Source organism: Meles meles, chromosome 12 (assembly GCF_922984935.1).
Source record: "Meles meles chromosome 12, mMelMel3.1 paternal haplotype, whole genome shotgun sequence".
NCBI lineage: Eukaryota > Metazoa > Chordata > Mammalia > Carnivora > Mustelidae > Meles > Meles meles.
The window spans coordinates 60,027,124-60,054,868 of record NC_060077.1 but is presented as its reverse complement, the minus strand read 5'-3'; the positions used below and the strand labels follow the sequence as shown (position 1 = coordinate 60,054,868).

Genomic DNA, 27,745 nt, shown 5'->3' with positions numbered 1-27,745 from the left:
TGCTCTGTCACACTCGGGGACTACAGAGATGGGGTGGGGAACCAAAACACAGTTCTGTGAAAAAAACCCACAGCCTAGGTCCCCCCAGAGGTGTGAAAGGTGACCAGTAGTCCTCTATTATGGCTCTAAAATAGCACACAGGAGGAAGTGATTGACCTTCTTTGGGAATCAGAGTTACGCTATACGCCCTACAGGAGAGGATGCTAGATTTTGAAAGACAAATTGAAGTTAACCAGATAACCGGGGAGAAAAAAGTAGCCAAGTAGGCTGGGTGGCATGCTTTGATGCCTTCCTGTCACATTTATAATAAAATCCAAATTCTGTACTGTGATCCTTAAGTTCGTTATGATCTGCCCTCATCTATCTTTCTGACTTATTTTTACCCCCCCCCTTTTTTTTTTTGTCCACAGTGGCCTCCTTGTACCATAAGCTCAAAAAGCTTGTGCCTGGTTCAAGGCCTTTACTAGGCTAGGGGAAAAAAATCTGGAGTTCTCTTTCCCTCACTTCCTTCAAATCTCTGATTAAATATTATTACCTCAGAGAAGCCTTAGACTATACTTCTAATAACAACTTTCTCTATTATTATCTTCCTAGTCTTTATATTTTTTTCAAAGCTTATGGCTTTATCACTCCTTGGAATTACTTATTTCGTTGCTTTTTAAAATTTACCCGTCTCTTCTGTACTAGAAGTCCATGAGTTTAGGAACTTTGTCTTGTTCTCCCTTGGTATTCCCCAGTGTCTATAGTAAATGCTGCTGTAAATGAGCACGAAACACCATTATATGTTTGGGAGAAATGATGAGCTTTAGAAATGAAATTACAGAGTTGGGCAAGGAGAGATCTAATCATCCAGATCAACCATATCCTATCTCCTCATTAAAAAATGTATTTCCTTATTTAAAAAAAATAAAAAATATATTTCTTTTGATTAATGTGTAATCTACTTAAGACTGGCCAAGCAAATTTCCCTTAAGCTGTCAAATCAATTTAAAAACCTATATAAATAACTAAACATTTTAAATTTCCTTTAAACATTTAATATATTCTAATATTAAGCATTTCAGAAGTCTGGCAAACTGGTAACACAAGGCAAAACCTACCTGGGGAATTAAACAACTCTGGTAATTAAATTTGTAGTGAAGCTGGCCTCCTATAAACATTCTAATACTATTTATAAATTTAATCAAAGCCTCATAATTTCAAGTTAATAATCGTAAGTCAAAAATCAGTTATATTTTTATTTTTTCACATTTGATTTCTGTTTTGAAAATTTACATAGAGGATTTTTAAAAATAAGGTGGCTGAAGTCAGTGGTGGGTGTGTGGTAAGCAAACTACTACACCAAAATCTCCTCTGTAAGTGATGCGTGAAATTACTCCATAACTATGACAATTCTATCGAAAACCAAGCCGAACACTACTTAAAATACAGAGAATGCCAGAAGTGCAAAATAACTATGAGTAACAAGAGAAAAAACTACAAATCCCAGCACTGTGCCTGCTCCACTCCTTCACTGCTAGAAGGCTCTGTGGCAAGCAACGGCAGAACCAGAAATGATGCCAGCAAAAAGGCTGATTGAAGCAGCAGAAAGTTTAAAACCACTCCAGTCTGAAAGTACAACAGTACCAAACACTGGGTAGATCAGAGCGGGGCTGCAGGAAAGTGACTTCAAAGTGGGTACTGTTTAAAGGGTTGGCCATGCAATTTAAAGGGACATACATTCCAGAGGAGAAAATGTGCAAAAAAGAAGGAAGAGTCCTTTAACATTGATGATAAAAGGGCAAAGAAAAAGGAAAGCTCACATCTCTCTCCCCTACACAAAAAACCTGCTAAAATATCTGGACTTTGCCTCAACTGACTGGAAAGGGTGTCATTAAAGTAGAGATCTTATTAAACACCACGATTTTAGAAGATGAACAAGAGCAAAGTAGAACCTATAGACAGCTAATGCTAAAATCAGAAAATGAAATGCTGAACAATCAACTGAAGAAAAAAATTTTTATGATAATGAAGTGTTTCCTCCTCAGTGGAACAAAGAGTAAGGAAATGTTACATTTTGATAACAGATGATTAAATATAGTGTGTAAGATCTACCTGAGATGCAACAAGATCAATTTTAGTTAACCTTTGAACAACACAGGTTTGAACTGTGTGGGTTCATTTAGACATGGATTTTTTTACAGTACAGTGGTATATTTATACCACTGTACTGTATGTATTTTCTCTTATGATTTTCTTAACATTTTCTTTTTTCTAGTTTATTGTAAGAACACAGTATATAATGCATACAATATACAAAATATGTGTTAATCAATTGTTTATGTTATCAGTAAGGTTTCCCAGTAGGTTTTTGGAGAGTCAAAAGTTATACATGGATTTTCAACTTCATTTTCAACCCTTGCATTATTCAAGGTTCAACTGTATAATATCTTTCTCCATCTTAGACTTCTCTCCTTTTTTTAAAAATGTAATTCTTTTTTTTAAGTCAATTTTTTCATCAGGGTAAGTGTATTCTTTGATCCTTATCCTCTATTTCCCCCATTGCCCCACCTGCCTCCCCATCAGTTCTCTGTAGTTAAGAGTCTGTTTCTAGGTTTGTCTTTTTTTCTTTCCTTCACTCTTTTGTTCTTAAATTCCACATATGAATGAGATCATATGGTATTTGTCTTTCTTTGACTGATTTCACTTATCATGATACTCTCTAGCCCTGTCCATGTTGTTGACAATGGCCACATTTCATTTTTAATGGTTGAATAATATTCCATTGTATTTGTACACCACAACTTTATCCATTTATCAGTCAGTGGATGCTTGGGCTGCTTCCATAGTTTAACTGTTGTAAATAATGCTGCAGTAAACATAGGAGTGCATGTATGCATTTGAATTAGTGTTTTTGTATTCTTTGGGTAAATACCCAGTAGTGTGATTACTGGGTTGTAGGGTAGTTCTATTTTTAATTTTTTGAGGAACCTCTGTAAAGTTTTCCATAATGTCCGCACTGGTTTGCATTCCTACCAGCAGAGCAGGAGGGTTCCTTTTTCTTCACATCTTCACCAACACTTGTTTTTTCTTGTATTTTTTATTTTAGCCATTGTGACAGGACTGAACTGATATCTCATTGATATCAGTAATTTTGATTTGCATTTCCCTGATGATAAGTGATGATGAGCATCTTTTCATGTGTCTGTTAGCTATCTGTATGTCTTCTTTGGAGAAATGTCTCTTCAAGTCTTCTGCCCATTTTATAATTGGATTATTTGGGTTTTGGAGTATAGAGTTTTATAAGGCATCTGTCTTTGACTCAGGTCATGATCCCAGGGTGCTGGGATCCAGTCTTACATTGGGCTCCTTGCTCAGCAGGGAATCTGGTTTTCCCTCTGCCTACCACTCCCCCTGTTTGTGTGCACACACGTGCTCTCTCTCTCTCTCTCTCTCTCTCTCTGACAAATAAATAAAATCTCTAAAACTTAAAGTGGGAATTCAGATGCGGGAGGGAAAAGCATGGTGAGTCAAGCCATCAGTTCCCTGGGTTACCAAAGGCTTTTAAAAGTGGGAACTTCATGGGGTGCCTGGGTGGCTTAGTTGTTAAGCGTCTGCCTTCAGCTCGGGTTATGATCCAGGACCCTGGGGTCAAGCCCCAAGTCAGGCTCCCTGCTCTGCGGAAAGCCTGCTTCTCCCTCTCCCTCTTTCCTTGCTTGTGTTCCCTCTCTCGCTATCTTTCTGTGTCAGATGAATGAATGAATGAATGAAAGGAAGGAAGAAAGAAAGAAAAGAAAAGAGGAAGAAACTTCACCGGGTGGGGTGCCTGGTTCCTAGTTGTTTAGCTAGTAGTCATGTCATACAGCTGGTAATTTATTTAAGATGGATGTATTTGAAATGGAAGGGTTGGCAATCAAAAGTTTCATGTCAGGTACTTATATTAAGTGTGTAACAACCCTAGACACTCGACTACCCTGTGGGTGTAGTCAGATGACATCATTATGCAACCAGCTGGGTTGTTAACAAAGAATTCTGTATTACTCTGTCCTACAAAAGTTGGAATAGTAGGCTGCTAAGACTGATTGAAGCTAGGCTCTGCATTTCCATGGGGTAATTGCTAAGGGGCTTTGCTGAGAGGCACACAAAGACTATTGCACATAAACTCTTAACTAGACCCATACTTGGAGTAAGCCTTGTCCCTTAGAGTGGCCTAGTCTCTCAGCCTCAATGTCCTTGCTATAAAATGTGAATAATAACATTTACTATTCACTGTCTTATCTTTGGTGGAGCATTGCCAAATGTCACTACCTCTGAAGGGATGGACAGCATCTCCCGTCCTAACTAGTCAAGGGCATAGCAAGGTCTTACCCCAGGTCTAACGGCTTGAAGCTCATGGTCATAGTTACCATGGTTCCCAATATCTTTAAAAGGACATTGAGCAGAAGGCAGGGAAAAAAAATTATGTATATGGTACTTTTTGCTCTTCTAGAGCACATTTACCTTTGCTGCTTCTGTTTCACTTTTCCCATCCAAGTACTAACCAGGCCCGACCCTGCCTGTTTCACTTTTCAAGGCAAATATTACAATTATTGTCTCTCTGAATGGTAGGAAAGGTGAAGACTCATCTAACAGTCACACAACTAGTGAATGCCTAAAGCAAGAGTAGAGTATGTGGAGTTCAGAATTCTTAGCCTCCTGTATTGGGATGTTGCTGTGTCTCAGGATCTGAACTTTGTGACAACTTGGAGGAAATTTATGATGCATAGAAAGGACACTAACATGATTACAGAATCAGTGAACCACACTGTGATATTCTGATTTATAAGAAATATGTATTTGCTCACTCAGATGACAGCTGACCCTTGACAAAGCTTGGTTAAGCTGCTGATTGCTCTCCCCATCCCCACACCAACATTGCAGTAGCGAATCTGTATATTAACTAATAGCTTACCGTCGACTGGAAATCTTACCAATAACCAAGGTCATTAACACATTATTTTGTATGTTTTATGTTTTCTATAAGAAAATGTCATTTAAAAAATCATAAGAAAAAAATACATTTAACAGTACATTTATCGAGAAAAATAGGTGTTCAAGTGGACCCATGCAGTTCAAACCCATGTTGTTCAGGGCATGGATGTTCAGGTCAAAAAAATGTGTATTTTGTTTTAGTCTGCAGTTCCTGGCTTACAGCTCCCAAAACCCCGGAATTTCCCAAGTTTTGAGAGTGGTAAAGATCTTTCATTACGTTAATGAGGTGAGTTTCGGACAGCACTTAAGGATGAGGGCTGATTGCCCCAAGATCCAACCATGCGATGAGAGGGTTGGTATTTTTAGTCCCATTCCCTGACCTTTGGGAAAGGAAGAGGGTCTGAAGGTTGAATCACTGGCTGATGATTTAATCGATTGTGCCTATATAATGTAGCCTTCATAAAAACCCAGAAACTTCCAGGTTGGTAAACACATGGAGATGTGGGGAAAGTAGCCTGCCTAGAGAGGGAAAGTAAGCTCCGTGCCCTTTCCCACATACCTTGTCCTAAGCATCTCTTCCATCTGGCTGTTCCTAGGTTATATTCTTTCATAATAAACCAGTAATCTAGTAAGTAAAATGTTTCTCTGAATTCTGTGAGCCCCTCTGGCAAATTAATGTAACCCGAGGAGGGGGTCTTAGGAACCTCCTGACTTACAGCCAGTCAGTGAGAAGTATAGGTGACTGCCTGGGCTGTTGACTGGTGTCTGAAGTACAAGGAGAGAGGGGGTCTTGAGGAGCCCCAGTCTGTAGCAGATCGGTGAGGAAGCACAGGTGTAAAACTGGACTCATCCCTGGTGTCTGAAGTGGGGAGGGTAGCAGTCTTCTAGACTGAACCCATACCCTGTGGTATCTGATGCTGTTTCTTTGTAAGACACCAGGATATCTGAGAACTGCTTGTTGCCATGGGGAAGCCTTCCCACAAAAATATTGGAGGGGTTGGGTCCAGGAACCATTTTATACATTAAACTGGATGAGAAGTGTCTGCCTTATCCTTAGAGGTTTTATAAAATTCTTTTCAATACATTCCCTGTTTACAGTATTATCATAAATAACCAAAATATGGTTCAAAATAGAATGTAATTAAGTATAAACATATGTGCGTTCTCTCACTCACTCTGTCTTTCTCTTAAATAAATAAAATATTTTTAAAAAGCCTCCTTGGTGGCTCAGTCAGTTAACCATCTGCCTTTGGCTCAGGTCATGATCCCAGGGTCCTGGGACAGGTCCTGGGATGGAGTCCCACATCAGGCTCCCTCTTCAGTGAGGAGTCTGCTTCTCCCTCTGCCCTTCCCCCTGCTTGTGCGTGTGGTCCCTCTCTCTCTCTCTCTCACTCTCAAATATAATCTTTAAAAAAAAAAGCATAAACATATGTGGCCCCAGGCTTGCATGTGATGGGTTCAGATATCGGGAGAAGCAGAGATCATGGTGAATTAGAGTCATCTGAAATGGTTTCATGAAGCATAGCCTTGAAGTATGGGTAGGGCTTGGGTAGGTGGACACGTTTGGGTGTGTATAATGGGAAAGGGATACAGCATAGTCAAAGGTAAGTACAGATTTCATTCTGGAGGGAGGGCCCAGAGGTGGAGACAATGAGGAAACTGACACACCTGGAACAGGGTTTGGACTACAGGGTGGAAGAAGTTAAGACCAGATAGAGAAGGGCCTTATCCTCCAGACCACAAGGAAAACCCACTAGATCAGACAGGAAGCAAGCCTGGGTCTGAAGAAAGTCCTATGCGGGTATGGCTGAGGATGGATCAGAGCACAGAGAGTTCCTGGCTTCGATTGCACCTACACTTGCAGTGACCATGGCCTAAAACAGTGGTGACAATGGGAATAATCTCTGCGGTATCGCAGGGAGAAAGGTAGATAAGCTACCACAAACCAGGTGCCTTAGAACAGTAGACTTATTCTCACAGTCCTAGAGGTCAAAAGCCTCAGACCAAAGGGTTGGCCGTGTCACTCTTATTCTGAAACCTGGAAGAGAAGAACCTGCCTTGCCTCTTTTCTAACTTCTAGTGGTTTGCCACCAGTCTTTAACATTCCTTGTATCACAGATCTGTTACTCCAGTTCTCCATCTTCATGTGGCTCTCTTCCCTCTGTCTCTCCACAAAGCATTCTTCTCATAAGGACACCGGTCATACTGGATTTGGGCCCACCATGTTCCACTGTGACCTCATCTTATGAATTCTATGTTCAATGACCTTCGTTCCAAATCAAGTCATATTCTGAGGAACGGCAGTTAGGACGTCAGCGTATATTTTTTGTGAGGGACACAGTTCAACCCATAGCAGAGTTTATGTCTTAGGTTAAGGGTTTTAAAATCCTGAGTATGGGTAAACAGACAACTGGAGAATGTAGGAGGAGGTATTAAAGTCCGTTGAGTTCTAAGTCAGGTGGCTTCTTCTTACCTCAGAATGAATGCTAGAGTATAGCTCCACAAAGAGGTTATTAGGAGACCTTTTTCTGCTTTCAAGACTTAAGAGAAATTATTTATTTTGTTTTCACTATATTTCTGGATGGAATCCAGTTTTCATAGTGTTAGCCTATACTATACATCTGGGATCCCATAGAGTACAGATGGGTTTTATTTAGAAGAAGAACTAGCAAACAAGTTTTGTATCTTGTAAAAGTTTATTAAGGTGCTATTCTTTATTCCTTCTGACCATGTTGTAAGTGAGAAGTTGAGGTACAAAATCACTAGGAATGTAGAATCTCTGATTTTTGTCCAACAGCTGAAGTACTGAGCAATGACTGAGTGTAGTAGGCATTCTGATGTTCTTTCTACTATGTTGATTGCATGGTCCTAGGTTGTGGGACTGAGTGCCTTTGAAGGACTGACAGTTCTTCCTGTTTTTTATCACAGGGGTAATAAATGCTACTCAGAGGAATCTGATATTCCTAGGTACTCTTCAACAATCAGCCTCTAGTATTGAAATATGTGAGAGCACTTCCATTGCAACTCTACAGACTTTCTTTTCCTCTTCCAGAATCTTCCCCAGGTGTGACAGAGGTGACTATCATAGAGAAACCACCTGCTGAACGTCATATGATTTCTTCATGGGAGCAAGTAAGTGTTGCCCTTTTGAATTCTCACATCCCCACAAAGAGAGCTCAACTCCCAACGGCCCTAAGAAGGAAAAATTAGGGCAGGAAACCTGTTCTTACCTCAGGCCACAGCTTCCTTTAGGGTAGAGTTCACCCTCTCTCTCTCTCTGTTCGGGCATTCCCTTCAATTCCATACCATCTCCCCAGCCTGGAACATCTCCTCTATCTCCCGGAGCCCCACTATCATTTGGAGGCAGTCGAACTTCAAAGTTGTATGCAACAGAGCTAAAAATCCAGCAAGAAAGGAAAAATTTAATATTAATAAGCATGCTGGGCAGAATGTGGGTGTTACTGAGAAGTACTAACCAGATTAATAGCTACTGCTTCCCCAACACCTCCTCTGAATTTGTGTTTATTTATTCAGTACAAGTTATAAGTTCCTAAAATGGAACCAGGCATTGTGAGTGGTGTTGATTCCTGGGGATTCAGTGATAATCAAAAACCAGTTCCTTATCTCTTAATGTTACTGTCTAAGACATAGTGTAGATCTTTATGAGTATAATTCACAAGCAGATTAGCTCTGTGAGGGAGAGAGGCAAACAGCATTGTCAGGAAGCTTGACCTAGTCTGGAGGTTAAAGATTTTTCCCAAAGAGATTAGGAGAAGTTGTTATCCAGATACATGGGATCTGGGAAGTGGGCTTTCAACCTGTGTAAAGGCTTTGAAATGATAAGGATTAAATTTTCCAAGAGCATAAAGCAGATCCCTGTGGCTGGTGCACAGGAGAACAAGGGAGAGAGGTTGACAAGGACCAGCACTGCTCTTTTTTGGGGGTGGGAGGAGGTGGGGTAGAGGGGAGCAGAGGAAGAGAGAATCTTAAGTACATGGCGCTCAATCTCACAACCCTGAATTCATGACTTGAGCTGAGATCAAGAGTTGGACACTTAATCAACTGAGCCACCCAGGTGCCCCTAAGCTTTTAGTTAACGTACAGTGCTATATTAGTTTCAGGTGTACAATATAGTAACTTAACACTTTCATACATTACCCTGTGCTCATCACAAGTGCACTCCTTAATCCCCATCACCTATTTAACCCACCCCTTCCCCTCTAGTAATCATCAGTTTTTTCTCTATAATTAAGAATCTGTTTCTTGATTTGTCTCTCTTTTCTTCTCCCTTTGATCATTTGTTTTGTTTCTTAAATTCCACATATGAATGAAATTGTACAATATTTGTCTTTCTCTGACTTATTTCACTTAAGCATAATACACTCTAACTCCATCCATGTCCTTGCAAATGGGAAGATTTCATTCTTTTTTATGGCTAGTATTCCATTGTATGTATATGCCACATCTTGTTTATCCTTTCATCTATAGATGGAAACTTGGGCTGCTTCCTTATCTTGGCTATTATAAATAATGCTGTTATATAAACGTGGGGGTGTGTGTATCCCTTTGAATTACTGTTTCTGTATTCTTTGGGTAAATACCCAATAGTGTGATTGCTGGTTTGTAGGCTAGTTCTATTTTTATCTTTTTGAGGAACCTCCGAACAGTCTTCCACAGTGGCTGCACTGTTTTGCATTCCCACCAACAGGGCAAAGGGGTTCCTTTTTCTCCATATCCTTGCCAGACAACACCACCTGTTGTTTCTGTGTTGTTGATTTTAGCCATTCTGACAGATGTGAGATGATATCTCATTGTAGTTTTGATTTACATTTCCCTGATGGCAAGTGATGATGAGGATCTTTTCATGTGTCTGTTGGCCACCTGTATGTTTTCTTTGGAAAAATATCTTTTACTCATTTTATAATTGTATTATTTGATTTTTGGATGTTGAGTTTGATAAATGCTTTCTATATTTGGGATACTAACCCCTTATCGGATATGTTATTTGCAAATACTTTCTCCCATTCTGTAGCTTATCTTTTAGTTTTGTTGTTTTCTTTGCTGTGCAGAAGTTTTTTATTTTTATATAGAGCCAACCCAAAAGTTTATTTTTGCTTTTATTTCCCTTGCCTCAGGAGACATATCTAGAAAAAAGTTGCTTGGGCTGATGTCAAAGAAGTTACTGCCTTTGTTCTTTTCTAGGATGTTTATAGCTTCAGGTTTCACATTTAGGTCCTTAGTCCATTTCGAATTTATTTTTGTGTACAGTGTAAGAAATTGGTCCCATTTTTTTCTTTTGCACGTCACTGTCCAGTTTTCCTAACGCCATTTGTTGAAGAGACTGTCTTTTTCGCATTGGATGTAATATTTCCTGCTTTGTCAAAGAGGGACCATATAGTTGTGGGTTTATTTTTGGGTTTCCTATTCTGTTTCTATTGATCTGTCTTTTTTCGTGCCAGCACATACTGTTTTGATTACTACAGCTTGATAATATAACTTGAAGTCCAGAATTATGATGCCTCCAGCTTTACTTTTCTTTTTCAAACCTGCTTTGGCTATTTGGGGTCTTTTGTGGTATGGCACAAATTGTTTGTTCACAGTTCTGTGAAAAATGCTGTTCATATTTTGGTCGGGATTATATTAAATGTGTGGTTTGCTTTGGGTAGCATAGACATTTTTAACAATATTTGTTCCTCCAGTCCACGAGAATGGAATGTTTTTCCATATGCATTGTCTTCAACTTCTTTCATCAGTGTTTTTGTTTTTGTTTTTAAAGAGAGAGAGACTCTGCCTACCTCTCTGCCTACTTGTGATCTCTGTCTGTCAAATAAATAAATAAAATCTTTAAAAAAAAAAAAAAAAGAGAGAGAGAGAGCCTGCCAGCTGGGGCAGGGGCAGAGGGAGAGGGAGAATCCTCAAGCCAAGTCCCTGCTGGGCACAGAGTCCTGCCCGGTGCTTAATCCCAGGACCCTGAAATCATGACTGGGGCTGAAATCAAGAGTCAGACGCTGAACCGACTGAGCCACCCAGGCACCGCTCTTTCATCAGTGTTTTAGTTTTCTGAGTACCTTTCACCTTGTTGGCTAGGTTTATTCCTAGGTATTTTATTGGTTTTAGTGCAATTGGAAACAGGATTGTTTTGGGGTTTGTTTTTTTTTTTTTAATGTATTGTTGGATTTGGTTTGCTAGTATTTTGCTGAGGACTTTTGCATCTATGTTCATCCAGGACATTGGCCTGTATGTCTCTTTTTTAGTGATGTCTTTATCTGGTTTCGGTATCAGGGTACTGCTGGCCTTAAGGAATGAATTTGGAAGTTTCCTTTCTCTTTCTGTTTGAGAAGAATAAGTATTAACTCTTTAAGTGTTTCATAGAATTCACCTATGAAACCCTCTGGCTCTGGACTTCTGGGGAGTGTTTTTAGCATTCAATTTCTTTCCTCATTATTGGTCTGTTCAGACTTTCTATTTCTTCCTGTTTCCGTTTTAAGAGTTTATATGGTCTAGGAATTTATCCATTTTCTTCTAGGTTGTCCAATTTGTTGGCATATAATTTTTCATAATCTCTTAGGATTGTTTGTATTTCTGTGGTGTTATTTCTTTTCTCTCATTTTTTTATTTATTTGAATTCTTTTTCTTTTTTGCCTGATAAATCTGGCCAGAGGCTTGTCAATTTTATTGATTTTTTTTTTCCCCCAAAGAACCAGCTCCTGGTTTTATTGATCTGCTTTTATTGTTTGTTTGTTTGGGTTTTTTTTTGGTGTCTATATCATTTATTTCTGCTCTAGGGTTTATTTTCTTCTGCTGCTCTTAGGCTTTGTTTGTTATTTTTTTCCTGTCTCATTTTGGTGTCAGGTTAGGTTGTTTGAGATTTTTCTTCTTGAGGTAGGCCTGTTTTGCTATAAACTTCCATCTTAGAACCACTTTTGCTGTATCCCAGAGGTTTCGGACCATTGTATTTTCATTTTCCTTTGTTTCCATGTACTTCTTTATTTCTTGTTTGATTTCCTGCTTGACCTATTCATTGTTTAATAGCATATTATTTAACTTCCGTGTGTGTGTGTGTGGTCCTTCCAGATTTTTTCTTGTGGTTGACTTCTCGTTTCACAGCATTGTGGTAGGAAGATATGCATGGTATGATTTCGATTTCTGTTTTTAAAATTTTATTTATTTGAGAGAGGAGAGAGAGAAAGTGAGCACAAGCAGGGGTGGGGAGGGTCAGAGGAGAGGGAGAAGCAGACTCTGGGCTGAGCAGGGAGCCCACCACACAGGGCTTAATACCAGGACATGAGATCATGACCGAAGCTACAGGCAGATGCTTAACCCACTGAGCCACACGGGTGCCCCTGATTTCCATCTTCTTGCATTCGTTGAGGTTTGTTTGTGGGCTAATAGGTGACCTGTTTTGGAGAATGTTCTGTGTGCACTTGAGAAGAATGTGTATTTTGGTGTTTTAGAATGGAATGTTCTGAATATATTTGTTAAATCTATCTGTTGGAGTGTCATTCAAACCCACTGTTTTCTTGTTGATTTTCTGTTTACATGATCTATCTATTGATGTAAGTGAGGTGTTAAAGTCCCCTAGTAACATTATTATATGTTTGTTATTAACTGTTTTATGTATTTGGGTGTTCCTATGTTGGGTGCCTAAATATTTGTAACTGTTATTTCTTGTTGGAATGTTACCTTTATTATGGTATAGTGTCCTTTTTTTATCTTTTGTTACAAGATTGTCTTTTGTTTTAAAGTCATTTTTGTCCAATATAAGTATTTCTACTCCTGCTTGCTTTTTTTTTTTTTTTTTTTTTTTTTTTTTTTTTTTTTTTTTGACATGCAGTTCTGTGATAGAACTCTCAATCTGCAGGTGTCTAAAGTGAGTTTCTTACGTGGAGCGCCTGGGTGGCTCAGTAGGTTTAGTGTTTGCCTTTTGCTCAGGTTATGATCCCAGGGTCCTGGGACTAAGTCCTGCATTGGACTCCCTGCTTGGCAGGGAGTCTGCTTCTCACTCTGCCCCTTCCCACTGCAAATTCTTTCTCTCTGTCTCACAAGAATAAATAAAATCTTAAAGAAAATAAAATGAGTCTCTTGTGGGTAGCATATAGATGGGTCTTGTGTTTTTTATCCACTCTGTCACCCTTTATCTTTTGATGGGAGCATATTTAGTCCATTTACACTCAAAGTAATTATTGATAGATACGTATTTATTGCTAATTTATTACTTGTCTTTGTTTCTGAAGATTTTCTCAGATCCTTTCTTGTCTGTCTTTGATATTTTGCTGATTTTCCTTAATGATATATTTGGATTTCTTTGTCTTTATATTTTACATATTTATCAGTGGTTTTTTATATGTGATTGCCATTAGGTTTGCATATAACCTCTCCTGCATATAGCATTATGTCTGAAGTTGATGATCATTTCAGTTCAAACCCATTCTTTTCTCCTCTCTTCCCCACATTTTTGATATATGTTATTTTATATCCTTTTTGTGAGTTCTTTGACTGATTTTTTTACAGAAAAATCCATTTTTATTCCTTTTGTGTTTCCTACCTTCATACTGCCACTTTGGTCTCTCCTTTGTACTCAGAGGAGGAGTTTGTTCTTTATTATGAGAGCAAAGGAGAACCATTGAAATGTTTTAAGTAGGGAACTAGGAAGGTCAGATTTCTGCTTTGGAAAAATCACTGTGTCGAGGAGTAGCAAATGGATTTGACTACAGGGCAAAAAATTACCCTGCCGTTTAATGAGTGCCTGTTAACATGTGTCATTTAATTTATTTTAGTTAATCCTTATAATAACCCTGCAAGGTAGATATTGATACCTCCATGTTACAGACGAAGAAACTGAGCCCCAGGAAGGTGAAAGAATTTGTCCTGGTTCACATAGCTACCAAGTGGTGGAGCCTGAATTCAAACTCAGAGACCTGCCTCTAAGCACATGCCATGTCTGCTCTGCTAGACTGTCCCCGTAATGGAGGCCAGCCCTGTGGCAGCCTCCTTCTGGTCACAGCACAGTATGTGTGCAGGTTCAGTGCCTGCCAGCAGGGCTCACCCTCCCTGGGTGGAACCAGCAGCACCTTCTCGGGCAGCTCAGTAATTGGTAGTTCAGGTTTATCTCCTGGGCCTCAGCTCAGCCACCACTACAGCTTCTCATGGGCTCTCTTAGCTCACACCCTCATTTCCATTCACAGTTCATAATAGAAAAGAGGATTTTAGAACAGTGTATTTCTCTTAACTTCTTACTCGCTGATTGGACAGAGCCTGCTTCTGGTGCAGCTATGCCAGCCTGGCCTTACTGGCTTTGTTACGGTCCTCTGATCCTTTAGGGAGAGCTGCTTTTGTGAGAGCGAGATCGTGGTATTTTCCTGTCTGCCTAAGAAGGGGAGATTTCTGGCTTGGAAAGCCGAGTTCATAGACCTGGGTGGGAGGATGAGAGGGTAGGAATGCCTTATCCTGGGTGGAACACCATTAAGGGTGTATCATATCATGTATCTTATTTAATGAAGTAATTTCTGAGGCATAGTCTTCCATGTGTCTTACACCAGATATTCCCCCAGAACTCTCTAAGATGACTTTATTCATTTGTCCTTGTTGAACTTGTAGTTTATTCATTTGGAGCCTCCCTCCCATGCCTGGTTTTTAGGGCTGGAATGTGCCTGTGATCTCATACAGATCTAATCTTCCTTCTTGAGATGCATCTTTATCAGGCTGTCTTCAGCTGAGACTGACGTTTAGGGGGAGGTGGTTTATAGCACTTGTTAAATCGCCGTTGGAGATCTGAAAGAAGTAAAGGGTAAGTGTGAGAGAAAGAGATTTTTAGTTTACTGAAACCATCAATGCAACATTTTCTTCAGGCATATGCAGTTGCAGAAATTTCTGTGAAAGCACCCAGAAAAATAAGATACATTGATTTGGAATTTCCCATTGTGTCCTTTACTGGCGATATCCCACACTTAGTTAAAGCACAGATAGTATTAGGATCAGTAACAGAAATTCACTTGAGTGGTTCCTTGGTTGAGCTTTTTGGAGTCTTGTGGGATACGAGAAAGCTAATGTATGGACAAAGACAATAGAAGGAGTTTGGACTGTGTACTTTGGTTTAAGATTCAGTTTTTAACACTTTTTTTCTGATTATACTAGATAAAACATGGTCACTACAGAAAATGTGGAAAACAGAAAAAAAATTAAAAAATGAAAAGTCCTCTAGGACTTCACCACTTAAAGACAATTGCTGTTAGTACACTTTTAGTTGTGTGGGTAGATGGTGGGTAACCAATGAGTAGTGTGCTGTTGGGACCCCTGAAGAGTCCATAAATGCGAAGTGGTCCACGGACTTCCTGAAATGTATGTCAAATTTACTAATACGTACCTTTTACTGCAGAGTTATTTCTTCCAATTTTGAAAGGGACTCATAACCTTTAAGAACAGGTTTTTGTAATAATTTTTTCTTTCTTTTTTTTTTTTTTTTACTGAAGCATAGTTGACTCGATGTACTTTGGTTTCAGGTATTCAACATAGTGATTTGACAAGTTTACACATTATGCTTTGCTCACCTCACGTGTAGCTACCATCCGTCACCATACAGGGCTATAACAGTACCGTTGACGGTATTCCCTAAGCTGTGCCTTTTATCCCCGTGACTTATTCATTTCATTTCAGCCTGTACTTTCCCCTTCCCCTTAACTACTTTTGCCCATCCTCTGCCCCCAGCAACCATCAGTTCTTCTCACTTATGGGTCTGTTTCTACTTTTTCTTCACTTGTTTTTTTAGATTCCCCATTTAAGTGTAAAGATGTGGTATTTATCTTCATCTTTCTGACTTATTTCATTTAGTATAATACCCTGTAGGTCTGTGCATGTTGTTGCAAATGGCAAGATTGCATTTTTTTTTCATTCTTTTTTATGGCCAAATAGAATTCCATTGTACATATATAGTACATTTTGTTCATTCATCTTGTTTCTATATCTTGGCTGTTGCAAATAATGTTGCAAGAAATGTAGAGATACCTGTGTATTTTTGAAATAGTGTTTTCATTTTGGTGGGGGGTGGGGGATACCCAGTTCTGGAATTACTAGATCATAAGGTAGTTCTATTTTTAATTTGTTGAGAAGTCTCCATACTGTTTCCCTCAATGGCTTCACCAATTTACATTCCTACCAACAGTGCTCAGAGGTTTCCTTTTTCTCCATATCCTCACCAATATTTGTTTCTTATCTTTTTGATTCGAGCCATTCTGATGGCTGTACAGTGGATATCTATCATCACGGTTTGATTTGCATTCCTCTGATGATAAGTGATATTGAACATCTTTTTGTGTGTCTCCTAGCCATCTGTATGTCTTCGGAAAAATTCGGGTTCTTTGCCCATTTTTAATTTGGATTATTTGGGAGTTTTTGGTGTTAAATCGTAAAAGTATTATATACATTTCGGATATTAGTCCCTTATTTCATACACCATTTGTGAATATGTTCTCCCATTCAGTAGGCTGCCTTTCATCTGGTTGATGGTTTCCTTTGCTGTGCAAAACCTTTTTATGTTGGCATAATCTCAACACTTTATTTTTGCTTTTGTTTCCCTTGCCTGAGGAGACATATCTAGAAATAGAGTAAGTTTTTCATTCAAAATACAGGTAGAACTTTATGTGTTATTTGTTGGTACCTACTTTTGTCATTTAAGCAGTGGAGGGCAGAAGCTTTGAGCCCATCTGAAACTCCCTTACCCCAGTTAATTACCCAGGTGGTTCCCGAAGAGTGTGATTGCATAGGAGCAGGCTTGGTAGGGCTCCCTGACTTGTGCCTGCCCCAGGAATTGCCTATCCCAGAGAAGCAGGAAGATCTCTAGGGGCTGATGATTCCCACTTCTCTAGAAAACTGGCCTTAAAGACTTTTCTGCTTGGAGACACCCCAGCCAGGGCCCGGTTGCCATGTGGGACACCTGCTGTCCACAGCTGCTCAGCACTCCAGGGTGATGATAGATGTCCTCCCAGAAGAGGCCGCTACTGCTGCCCTGCCCCTCGGGACAGATGCGGCCCCTGGGGAAGCCCACTGAGATAAGATAGGGGAGTAAGGCTGGGCCGGCACCAATGCGAGGAGAACAGTCTGGATGGAGTAGGAAGCAGTCTTAGGGCAGCTCTAGGCCCATCGCTAGATGATACACCTTCTCTGGGTCTCCTGTTCATCATCCATGAAAGAAGCGGTTTGAAATCGGTATTACTGAAGGGATTCATCCAGTTCTAATATTTTGTGATTCTTTGGGGAAAACACGGGAAGAAAAGGCTGAAAACTAAAACTTAAATGACCATATACCTGCTGCAGTCTCCTCAGGTTAGAGGAATAAGAGAACCACTTCTTTCCATGTTCATGTATTTCCCCCGTTTCTGTTCCTTATAAAGCACTTCCAGTCTGTCTGGTTGGTGTAGTCGTCTGAGTCATGTACAGCGTGCCTGCTACCTGCCTCTTGTGATGATGGTAGTCGTAAGGCCCAACGTCTGTATGGAGCTTTTCATCTTTCAGGCACGATGACAGCATCTGCCTCCTCACACTCACAGCATCCTGGTGTCAGGAGAGTTCTAATATTAAGTATTTCAGTGGCATTTCATAGTTGCAGAGAGCTTTACAATTCTTTATTGGTTAGACTTTCCAATCCCCAGATAAAAATTCAGTTTACTGGTGGTGAAACTATGGCCTACAGAGACCAAATGATTTGGCAGAATATCTCCTCTCTTTGTAGGCTCACTTTTCCTACAGTCTACAGAGAGTAGGTTCTGAACCTTCTTGCAGATCTGTCCCTCACATGCCCTGCTATGAATCTACTGTAAGCCTTCCCGGTGGGAGGGAGCGGTCTGTGACACTTTGTCACCAGGGAGCCCTTCACCTCGTGCTCCTGCTCTGCTCCAGGAGCCCTTCTGTGTTCTCCCACAGCTTAGTCCCTCCCTCTCCAGGGCTTTGCTTCTTGCTGCTACACTGGCATCCATTCTAGAAGGTCTCCCCATCTCTTTAAAATTAAAAACAAAACCTATAACCTTGGGTTTTCCTCTAGCTACTTGGCCATTTGTGCCTTTGTTGGCACAGCCAAGCATGTGGAAAAATGGTCTAAATCAGGCGCCAGTGCACTTTTTTTTTTTTTTTTTTTTTGATTAGAGAGTAATATTTTGGGTTCTGGGGCTGTATTCTCCCTCAGCCAGTCATCTCTGCCATGGTAGCACTGAAAGCAGCCACGGGCAGTGCTGAAATGCATGGGCGTGACAGGGTCCCCAGAAAACTTTTGCAAAAACAGGTGGCAGGGTAGAGATATTCAGGGGGCCATGATTTGCTAACCCCTGGTCTAAGTTATTAGCCTCTTCCTTCCCCTCCCAGTTAGTCTTCATCCTTCCTCAGCCTCTCTTTCTCTACTACCATTCTGAGGACACCACTGTCACAAATCACCAGGGACCACTTCACTGCTGAATCCATCTTTGTCTCACGTGGCATCTCCTGCATTTCCGTCCACCACTCCCTTCTCTGCCCTGCTCTCTTCTTGGAGCCTGTGGCACCACCCTCTACCCCGTTATCTCCACACTTACATGTTACATATTTGTCTCTGTAGAAATTAGAAATGTGTTTGGCTGAAGGAAATATAATATTAAGGGGCGCCTGGGTGGCTCAGCGGGTTAAAGCCTCTGCCTTCAGCTCAGGTCATGATCCCGGGGTGCTGGGATCGAGCCCCGCATCGGGCTCTCTGCTTAGCTGGGAGCCTGCTTCCTCCTCTCTCTCTGCCTGCCTCTCTGCCTACTTGTAATCTCTATCTGTCAAATAAATAAATCTTTAAAAAAAAAAAAAAGGAAATATAATATTAAACTAAGAATAGCTTAAACAAATAGGAATGAATATTTCTTGCATAATAAGACCTGAGGTGGGCAGTTGCAGTAGCTTCATCAGCCCTAACCTGTTAAGCCATTGTCACTAATTCTCTCAGCCTTGTCTTTTTTTTTTCAATTTTCAATTGTATTTTATTTTATTTATTTATTTGACAGAGAGAGGGGCAGCAAAAGAGGAAGCATAAGCAGGAGGGGGGTGGGAGAGGGAGAAGCAGGCATCAGGCAGGGAACCTGATTCGGAGCTCCATCCTATGACCCTGGGATCATGACCTGAGCCAAAGGCAGATGCTTAATGACTGAGCCACCCAGGTGCCCCTCAGCCTTGTCTTTTAAGGGGGCCAAAATGACTGCTATAGCCCCACATGTCACCTGCAAGCTCAGGGCAGGAAGAAGTAAGGGAAGTTGCCAGCTGTATCTGTCACCTTTTAACAGGGGAACAAAAGTTTTTCTAGAGCCCCCCCACTCATTGGACTTGGATTTACATTTTGATGTCCTGCACTTGTAGAGGAGGGCCTAAAAACAAGTATTGAACTGGGCACATTGCCATCTCAGACAAAATTAGGGTTCTGTCAAGGAGGAAGATGGATTTAAGTCAGTAATTTACGCCACAGCCTTCTCTGTACCTAGCCCCATTCCTTTCGGTTCTTAGTGCCCATTTATTCCTAACACTTAAAAAAAAATTTTATCTTTACTAAATGAGTGAAATAGATAAAATACAAAGGTCAGAAAGAATATAAAACTTTCCTGAGGTGACCCACCTTCGTTTCCATAAGCATTCTTTAATTTCGGCCCCAAGAATCCGGCTGCACAGCCAATGTCTCAGAATCAAGGAGGCCGCAGGGGCCAGGGCTTCTCCCACAAATTCCCCCAGATGTAGAAACCTTTTGACTAGTTAATCCAGGGGCATTGCTGTTGGAAGGCTGTCTTGGCTGATGTCTGTCATATATAGAGTTTCACCAAGACATGTGGTGCCCCAGGCCAATACTTACATATTTTTTCATCATGCATGTTTAGATGAAGACTTGATGGTTATATACAGAAAGGATTTGGGGGGGAGTATGTTGCCTCTCCTCTGGGTCCTAAGCAACTCAGACCCAGACTTTCATAGGCCACCACCAAGACAAAGGTTCCAGTTAACTAGCCTCCCACCCCTTTTTAGGTGGGAGTTTGAGATATATTTGAGAATTCTCTTGGAGGTCTCTCACTAGGCCTTCACAGCCCATCCATGTTTTCTTTTTACTACATGGGACATCCTCCCTGAGAAGAGTTTTGGTAGAGGGAGTTGTCCTCACCACCTCAGTTTCCAGTTTGATTTTAGTGCAATGGGCTTCCTGGGCAGTTCTTCCTCTGCTGTGGTTGCAAATGGGGCATATGGAGAGCCTGCCCAGCATGGACAAGCACTTTCAGAAACATGAATCTCTGTGCCGTAGCCCCTTTGCCTGCCTAATCCTACATCTTCTGCCCAGCCTGCTTCCCCAGTACAGTGCCCTCTGAAAAGGAGGGAGCAGTGGGGGAAGCAGGGGAAAGTGGGCAGCTCTTAGCCATTCCCTCCAGGCTCAGTCAGTGCTGAGGAAGGTTTTCTGGAAATGAAGCTGATAGCTCCCAGAATATCAGAATGTATGCAGTAGTCACAGCTTGTGGTGGCCTCTGTCTAGTGTAGCTTAAGGAAGCTATTGTAGTTAGCTGCTTTAGGAGAAGAAAAGAAAAAAAAAATTGGGATCTCTGTGACAGAATCAGCATTGGGCTACAGAGATTGCTGTATCGTGTTGATGCCACCTTATTATTTCAGACACTGGTCAGCAGTGAGACTCTCCCTTCTTGACTTTCTCCCCAAATCCTCCTTCCAAGCCTGATAACCCCTCTTTCATTCACTTTCTGCTTATCTTCCCCATGCCCCACAAAATAAAGACAGCGTGAACCTGGTGGGGAGAAGCCCTCTGAAGTTGGCAGATTCTTACCTACAGAAGAGCACTCTCTTTCTGATTGGGCAGGAGAGAAATTAAGTTGTCAGTAGCTCCGAGTCGCTTGCCAGGGTAGAAGAGCCACCTAAAAGTGTACCCTGAGAGCCCCACTCCAAAGGACGGGACTGAAACCCTGCAGGACCAGCCACAATCTGGGGTGCCCTGTGCTGAGGTCTGCAGTCGGGAAGCAACAGAGCCAGGGCCCACAGTAATTTTTATAAGAATGACAGTGCAGGCTTAAGATTTTTATGAACTTGGTCTACTTGACATTTTGTATGATTATATTTATGTATTATATGTATGTATTTCAATGTATGAAAATTTGATTTCACTGATTTTTGTTCTGTGTTTATGAATCCTGAATAATTTTTTCTGTGATGCCATAAAATAATACCAGAATCTCTTCTTTGAGTAAAATAAATACCATAATTTATGTTACAATCATTTCTGCTGGAATTCTTCAGCTTAACTTACAAAATGACCAATGCCACCTTAGCTCCTCTCAACTAGGATTTCATGGAATCCAGCTTAGAAAGGCTGATAGACCGTTGTTTTCACATCTCCACCACTAGGTGGCACTAGGGACCAAAAATCTCAGAGTAGATGCTAGACTTAGCTGGCGACAGAAGGAACAAGGATTTTGTCAGAGAACTGAAAGTTGTAGGCTTCCTGTGCTAGGGTTCTGTGGATGGGAGAAAGTCACTCTGTATACACACTTTCTCTCTCTGAGAGCACATAGGATATGCCATTCAGGAGGCAGTAGGAGCAAGTCCAGGCAACTTACTAGGAAGGAAAATAAATAAGCTACCTGAGAAGTCTGAGAATGCTTTAGGTTGCACATCTGTGAAATTGGGAACTAGATGGCAAAAGATCAAACAAAATTGATCACAATGTTTATTTTCATTCATAGATCAGGAAAATGAAAAACCCATTTCATTAAAATGACAAACCCATTTCATTAAAATGACAGCTATTGTGAATATAATAATTTTTAAATGCTGCTTAAAATCACGTGCAAGGTTGAAGTTTTCTTCTCACTTACGTTTCTTGAACATGCTGTTCTAAAATCTTAATTACCTGCCAAGCTCACACCCCGTCCTGCCTCCGGTGGTTCTTTAGACTGTCTTAGAGATTATTCTTGAACCTGGATTCAGAGAGTTTGGGTGGCCTCACAGTCACTCAGCTAGTGGCAGAATTGGAAAGTAAACTCAGATTGTCCTGCTGGGTTCTAACTTGTATGCATTGCCTGCCTAGAACTGACCAGCAATTTGATCTAGAGTAGTGTTCAGTATCTCATCTCACAGGGGGTCCAATAAGCCAAAAGTTTTGGGTGGAGTTACTGATATGTTCCCCTTCTGTCTATATAACCATGATAAGCCAGCCCGAAGGGTCCAGGAAAGGAAGTGAAGAACTTGTCCTTCTGTCCACTCCAGGGGCTTCATTGACTAGAGAAGATGATCAGGTATGTGCACAGATGTGAGTTACTTGGAACTTAGAGTGTGCTCCTGGGACCTCTTGAAAGGATACTAAGCTATTTCTTTATTCTTTTCCGTTACCAGATTGGATGATTTGCTATCCATATGAGACAGTTGTTCGTGTCCTGTTGTACATTTTTTTTAAAGATTTTATTTATTTATTTGACAGAAATCACAAGTAGGCAGAGAGGCAGGCAGAGAGAGAGAGAGGAGGAAGCAGGCTCCCTGCTGAGCAGAGAGCCCGATGCGGGGCTCGATCCCAGGACCCTGGGATCATGACCTAAGCCGAAGGCAGAGGCTTTAACCCACTGAGCCACCCAGGCGCCCCCTGTTGTACATTTTTACTTTCTAAGAACTTTCAGAACTCTTAGGTTCATTTCATTAAATGTTCTAGAAGTCTGTACTCTTTGAAGATGTTCTCATTTACCCAATAATTTTTTTTTCGGAAGGTAATTTAGGAGCATGGGTCTGGAATTTATGGCAGTGATCGTTTTCCTTCAATATCATCAGAACTTTGCCTAGATTTTCCTCTCAAAAGTTGTTCCTTCTAATCTTCCTCTTCAGCTGCTCCTTTAGGCTTTTCTCCAGCTGACGTCTCTGCCTGGAGGCATTGTCTGGACAGAGGAGGTACCTACACTGTCTTATCTGATGAGGCAAAACAGAGATCCAACTGGTGACTGTCCTGTAGACTATCCCTCTCTAATAGTTGTTTTTGTTTTAAATGTTAGTGAGATATAATTGACATACATTATTGTGTTAGTTTTAGAGGTAGAAGGTAATAGTTTGAGAGAGAGATATATGTAATAATTGATATATATACCCACATACATAATGATTACCATAATCATACCATAACTTGCATCACCACACATACTTCTAAGTTTTACTTTTCTTATAATGAGAATTCTTAAGATTAACACTCCTAGCAACTTTTCAAATATACAGTACAATATTGTCAACTGCAATCCCCTTGCTGTTTTTTATATCCCCCGACTTTTTTGTAACAGGAAATTTGTCCTTTTTGACCCATTTTTGCCTACTCCTCACCAAGCTAGGAGTTTGCTTGTTTGTTTAGATTCCACACATGAGTGAAATCATGCAGTATTTGTCTGATTTTTTCACTTAGCATAATGCCCTTGAGATGCAGCCATGTTGACACAAATGGCAAGATTTCATTCTTTTTATGGCTGAATTATATTCCAGTGTGTGTGTGTGTGTGTGTGTTCTCTGTGTATGTATACCGTACTTTCTTTATTCAGCCATTGGTGGACACTTGGGTTTTTTTCCATGTCTCGGCTGTTACATATGGTGCTACACAGAAACAGGGATGCATAGATCTTTTTGAATTTGCGTTTTTGTTTTCTTTACATAAATACCCAGAAGTGGAATTGCTGCATCATATGGTGGTTCCTATTACTAATTTTTTGAAGAACCTCCATACTGTTTTCCATAGTGACCACACCAGTTTATATTTCCCACCCGCAGTGCACAAGCATCCCCTTTTCTCCACATCCTCGCGAACACTTGTGTTTTTGATAATAGTCATTCGAACAGGTGTGAGATGACACCTCGCTATGATTTCAGTTTGCATTTCCCTGATGATTAGTGACGTTGAGCACCTTTTCATATACTTATTGTCCATCCGTATGTCTTATTTCGATGTCTATTTAGTTCCTCAATCCGTTTGTAAATTGGATTTTTTTTTCCTCCTGAGTTGTAGGAGTTCTTTATATATTTTAGATACTGACCCCTTATCAGGTAAATGAGTTGCAAATATTTTCTCCCATTCACTAGGTTACCTTTTCATTATGTTGATGGTTTCCTATGCTGTACATAACAAGTGAAATATCCCACTTGCTTATTTTAGCTTCTGTTGTCTTAGCTTCTGGTGCCAGATAGAAAAAAACATTGCCAACACCAGTGTCAAGGAGTTTACCCTGTGTGCTTTGTTCTAGGAGTTTTATGGTTTTAGGTCTTATATTCAACTCTTTAATCCATTTTGAGTTGATTATTGTATATGGTGTACGGTGAGATAGTGGCTGAATTAGTTCTTTTGCATGTGGCTCTCCAGTTTTCCCAACACTATTTTTTGAAGAAGCTATCCTTTCTGCATTGTATTTTCTTGGTTCCTTTATCAGAAATTAGTTGACCATGTATGGGCGGGTTTATTTCTGGGCTCTCTTGATCTGTGTGTTTGTTTTTATGCCAGTACTACTCAATTTTGAATATAATAGCCTTGTAACATAGTTTGAAATAAAAAACTGTAATGCCTTTAGCTTTGTTCTTTTTTCTCAAGATTGCTTTGGCTCTTTGGGTCTTCTGTGATTCCACACAGACTTTAGGACTGTTTTTTTCTGTTTCTGTGAAAAACATCATTGGAATTTGAATAGGGATTGTATCCCTCTTCTTCCAGTCCATGAACACGATATCTTTTCATTTTTTTTTAATTCTCTTCTATTTCTTTTATTAGTGTCATAGGAATTTCAGTGTATAGGTCTTTCACTTCCTTCATTAAATTTATTCCTAGGTATATTATTCTTTTTAATATAGTTGTAAATGAGGTTATTTTCTTAATTTCTCTTTTTGATAGTTTGTTACTAGTGTATAGAAATGCAGTTGATTTTTGTATATTGCTTTTGTATCCTGCAATTTTACTGAATTTGGTTATTCTAATAGATTTTTTTTGGTGGGGTCTTTAGAGTTTTCTCTAAATAATAGGTCATTTATAGATAAAGATTGTTTTCTTTCTTCCTTTTTGATTTATATGCCTTTTATTGCTTTTTCTTGCCTAATTTTTCTGGCTCTGGCTTCCAGTACTATATCTAGAGTGGGCATCATTGCGTTGTTTCTGACCTTAAAGGAAAAACTTTCAGCTTCTTTGAGTATGATGTTTGATGTGGGTTTGTCATATACAGCCTTTTTTTTTTTTTTTTAATATACAGCCTTCATTATGTTGAGGTATGTTCTCTCCCTACCCACTTTGTTGAAAGTTTTTTTATGAATATATATTGAATTTTGTCAAATGCCTTTTCTGAAACTACTGAGTTGATCATATGATTTTTATACTTAATTTTGTTAATGTGGTATATCACATTAATTTTTCAACATTGAATGATTCTTTCATGTCTGGAATAACCCTGCTTGATCATAGTGTGTGATCCTTTTATGTATTGTTGGTTTTGGTTTGCTAATACTTGGTTGAGGAGTTTTGCATCTATGTTCAGCAGGATTATTGGCCTGTAATTGTAATTTTCTTTTCTTATAGTGCCTGTGTCTAGTTTTGGTTGTAAGGTAATGCCATCCTCATAAAATGAGTTTGGAATTGTTTGAGAAGGATTTGTGTTAATAATTTAAATGTTTGGTAGAATTCAGTTATGAAGACATCTGGTCCCAGACTTTTGTTTGGAGGTTTTGGTTACAGATTCAATCTCCTTAATAGTAATTTGCCCTTTTAGATTTTCTGTTTCTTCATGGTTCAGTCTTAGTAGATTGAATGTTTCTAGGAATTTGTCCATTCTAGGTTTTCCAGTTTGTTGGTGTATAATTACTTGCATTAGTTTTTCTCATCCTTTGTATTTCTGTGGTATGTCTTATAATGTCTTCTTTTTCATTTCTGATTTGAGTCCTCTTTTTGTCTTGGGAATTCTAGCTAAAGGTTTATCTATTTTATTTATTTATTTTTTTAAGAAGCTCTTAGTTTCACTGATACTTTCTGTCATCTTCTTATTCTTTATTTCATTTATTTTTGCTCTAATCTGCTATTTCCTTCTTTTTCTTAATTTTGGCTTAATTCATCTTTTTCCGGTTCTTGAGACGTAAAGTTAGATTACTTATTATAGGTTTTTTTTTCTTATATAGGCATTTCTCATTATAACTTCCTGCATAGACCTACTTTTGCTAAATTCCTACGTTTAGGAATGTTGTATTTCCATTTTCATTTGTCACAAGATATTTTTTATTTCTCTTTTTCTTTTTTGAGCCATTGATTGTTCTGAGCAAGTTGTTTAACTTCTACATATTTGTGAACTTTCCAGTTTTTATCTAATTGATTTTTAGCTTCATACCATTGTGATTAGAAAGATACTTGATAGGGTTTCAGTCTTTTTAAATTTATTAAGACTTGTTTTGGGGCCTAACGTATGATCTGTCCTGAAGAATGTTTCATGTGCACTTGAGAAAAATGTGTATTCTGCTTGTGGATGTAATGTTCTGTGTCTATTAAGTTCATCTGGTCTAATGTTCATTTAAGTCCAGTGTCTATTGATTTGCTATCTGGGTAATCTATTCATTGATGAAAGTGGGTATTGAAGACTCCTATTATTATGGTATTGCTGTCTATTTCTCCCTTTAGGCCTACTAATACTTTGATTTATATATTTAAGTGCTATTAGTATTACATATATTAAGTGCTATTACTATTATTACTATATATTTAATATATATGTAAATATATATATTTAAGATATTTGGTGCATAAATATCCTCTTGTTTGTTTCCTAGTACAGTCTTTGTCTTAAAGTGTATTTTTTGCTGATAACAGGTAAAGCTACCTCTGTTTTTGTGATTTCTGTTTGCATGGAATGTTTGTTTCCATCCCTTCACTTTGAATCTCTGCGTGTCCTTAAAGCTGAATTTAGTCTCATGTAGGCAGCATATAGTTGGGCTTGTTTTTAAACCCAGTTAGCCACTATGTCTTTTTTTTTTTCTTTAATAGTTGACATACAGTATTGTATTAGTTTTAGGTGTATAATGTAATGATATGAAATTTATATACATTATGAGATGATCACCACGATAAGTTCTCTTTACCATCTGTCGTTATACAAAGTTGCTACAGTATTATTGACTGTATTCCCTAATGTATTGTATATCCTTATGATTTACTTGTTAGACCTGTATGTTGTACCTCTTAATCCCTTTTACCTATTTTGTCCATTCCTTACTCCCCTCCTCTCTGGCAATTACCAGTTTGTTCTCTGCATTTATGAGTCTGTTTCTATTTTGTTTTGTTCATTTTCTTTTATTTTTTAGATTCCATATATAAATTAAGTCACATGATATTTGTTTTTCTCTGAATTATTTTGCTTAGTATAATTTCCCTTTAGGTCTATCTATTTTGTTGCAAATGGTAAGATTTCATTCTTTCCTATGGCTGAATAATATTCTGCTGTGTTCATTTTTAATTGAATTATTTGGGGCTTTTTGGGGCTCAGTTGTATGTATGTAATAGCCAAAATTTATGGATTTTGGATATTAACCCCTTACTGGATATATCATTTGCAAATATTATCTCCCTTTTCTTTTTGTTGATGTTTTCCTTTGCTGTTCTTTTTTTTTTTTTTTTAGTTTGATGTAGTCCCTATTTTGTTTATTTTTATTTTATTGCTCTTGTCTGAGGAAACAGATCCAAAAAATTTTGGCTGAGAACAATGTCCAAGAGTTTCCATTGTGTTTTCTTCTAAGACTCTTACAGTTTCGGGTCTTACACTTAAGTCTTTAATCCATTTTG

General features: G+C 39.3%; 1 protein-coding gene across 3 annotated transcripts in view; it reads left to right on the top strand.

Moving 5' to 3' along the window:
- The window catches only part of TPGS2 (tubulin polyglutamylase complex subunit 2), a 68,161-nt gene that overhangs the window by 699 nt on the left and 39,717 nt on the right, over positions 1 to 27,745 (top strand). For all 3 annotated transcript variants that reach the window (XM_046024697.1, XM_046024699.1, XM_046024698.1), the window contains exon 2: positions 8,003 to 8,082. In XM_046024697.1, coding sequence (XP_045880653.1) covers positions 8,003 to 8,082 — 80 coding nt within the window. The remainder of the gene's footprint in view (positions 1 to 8,002; positions 8,083 to 27,745) is intronic.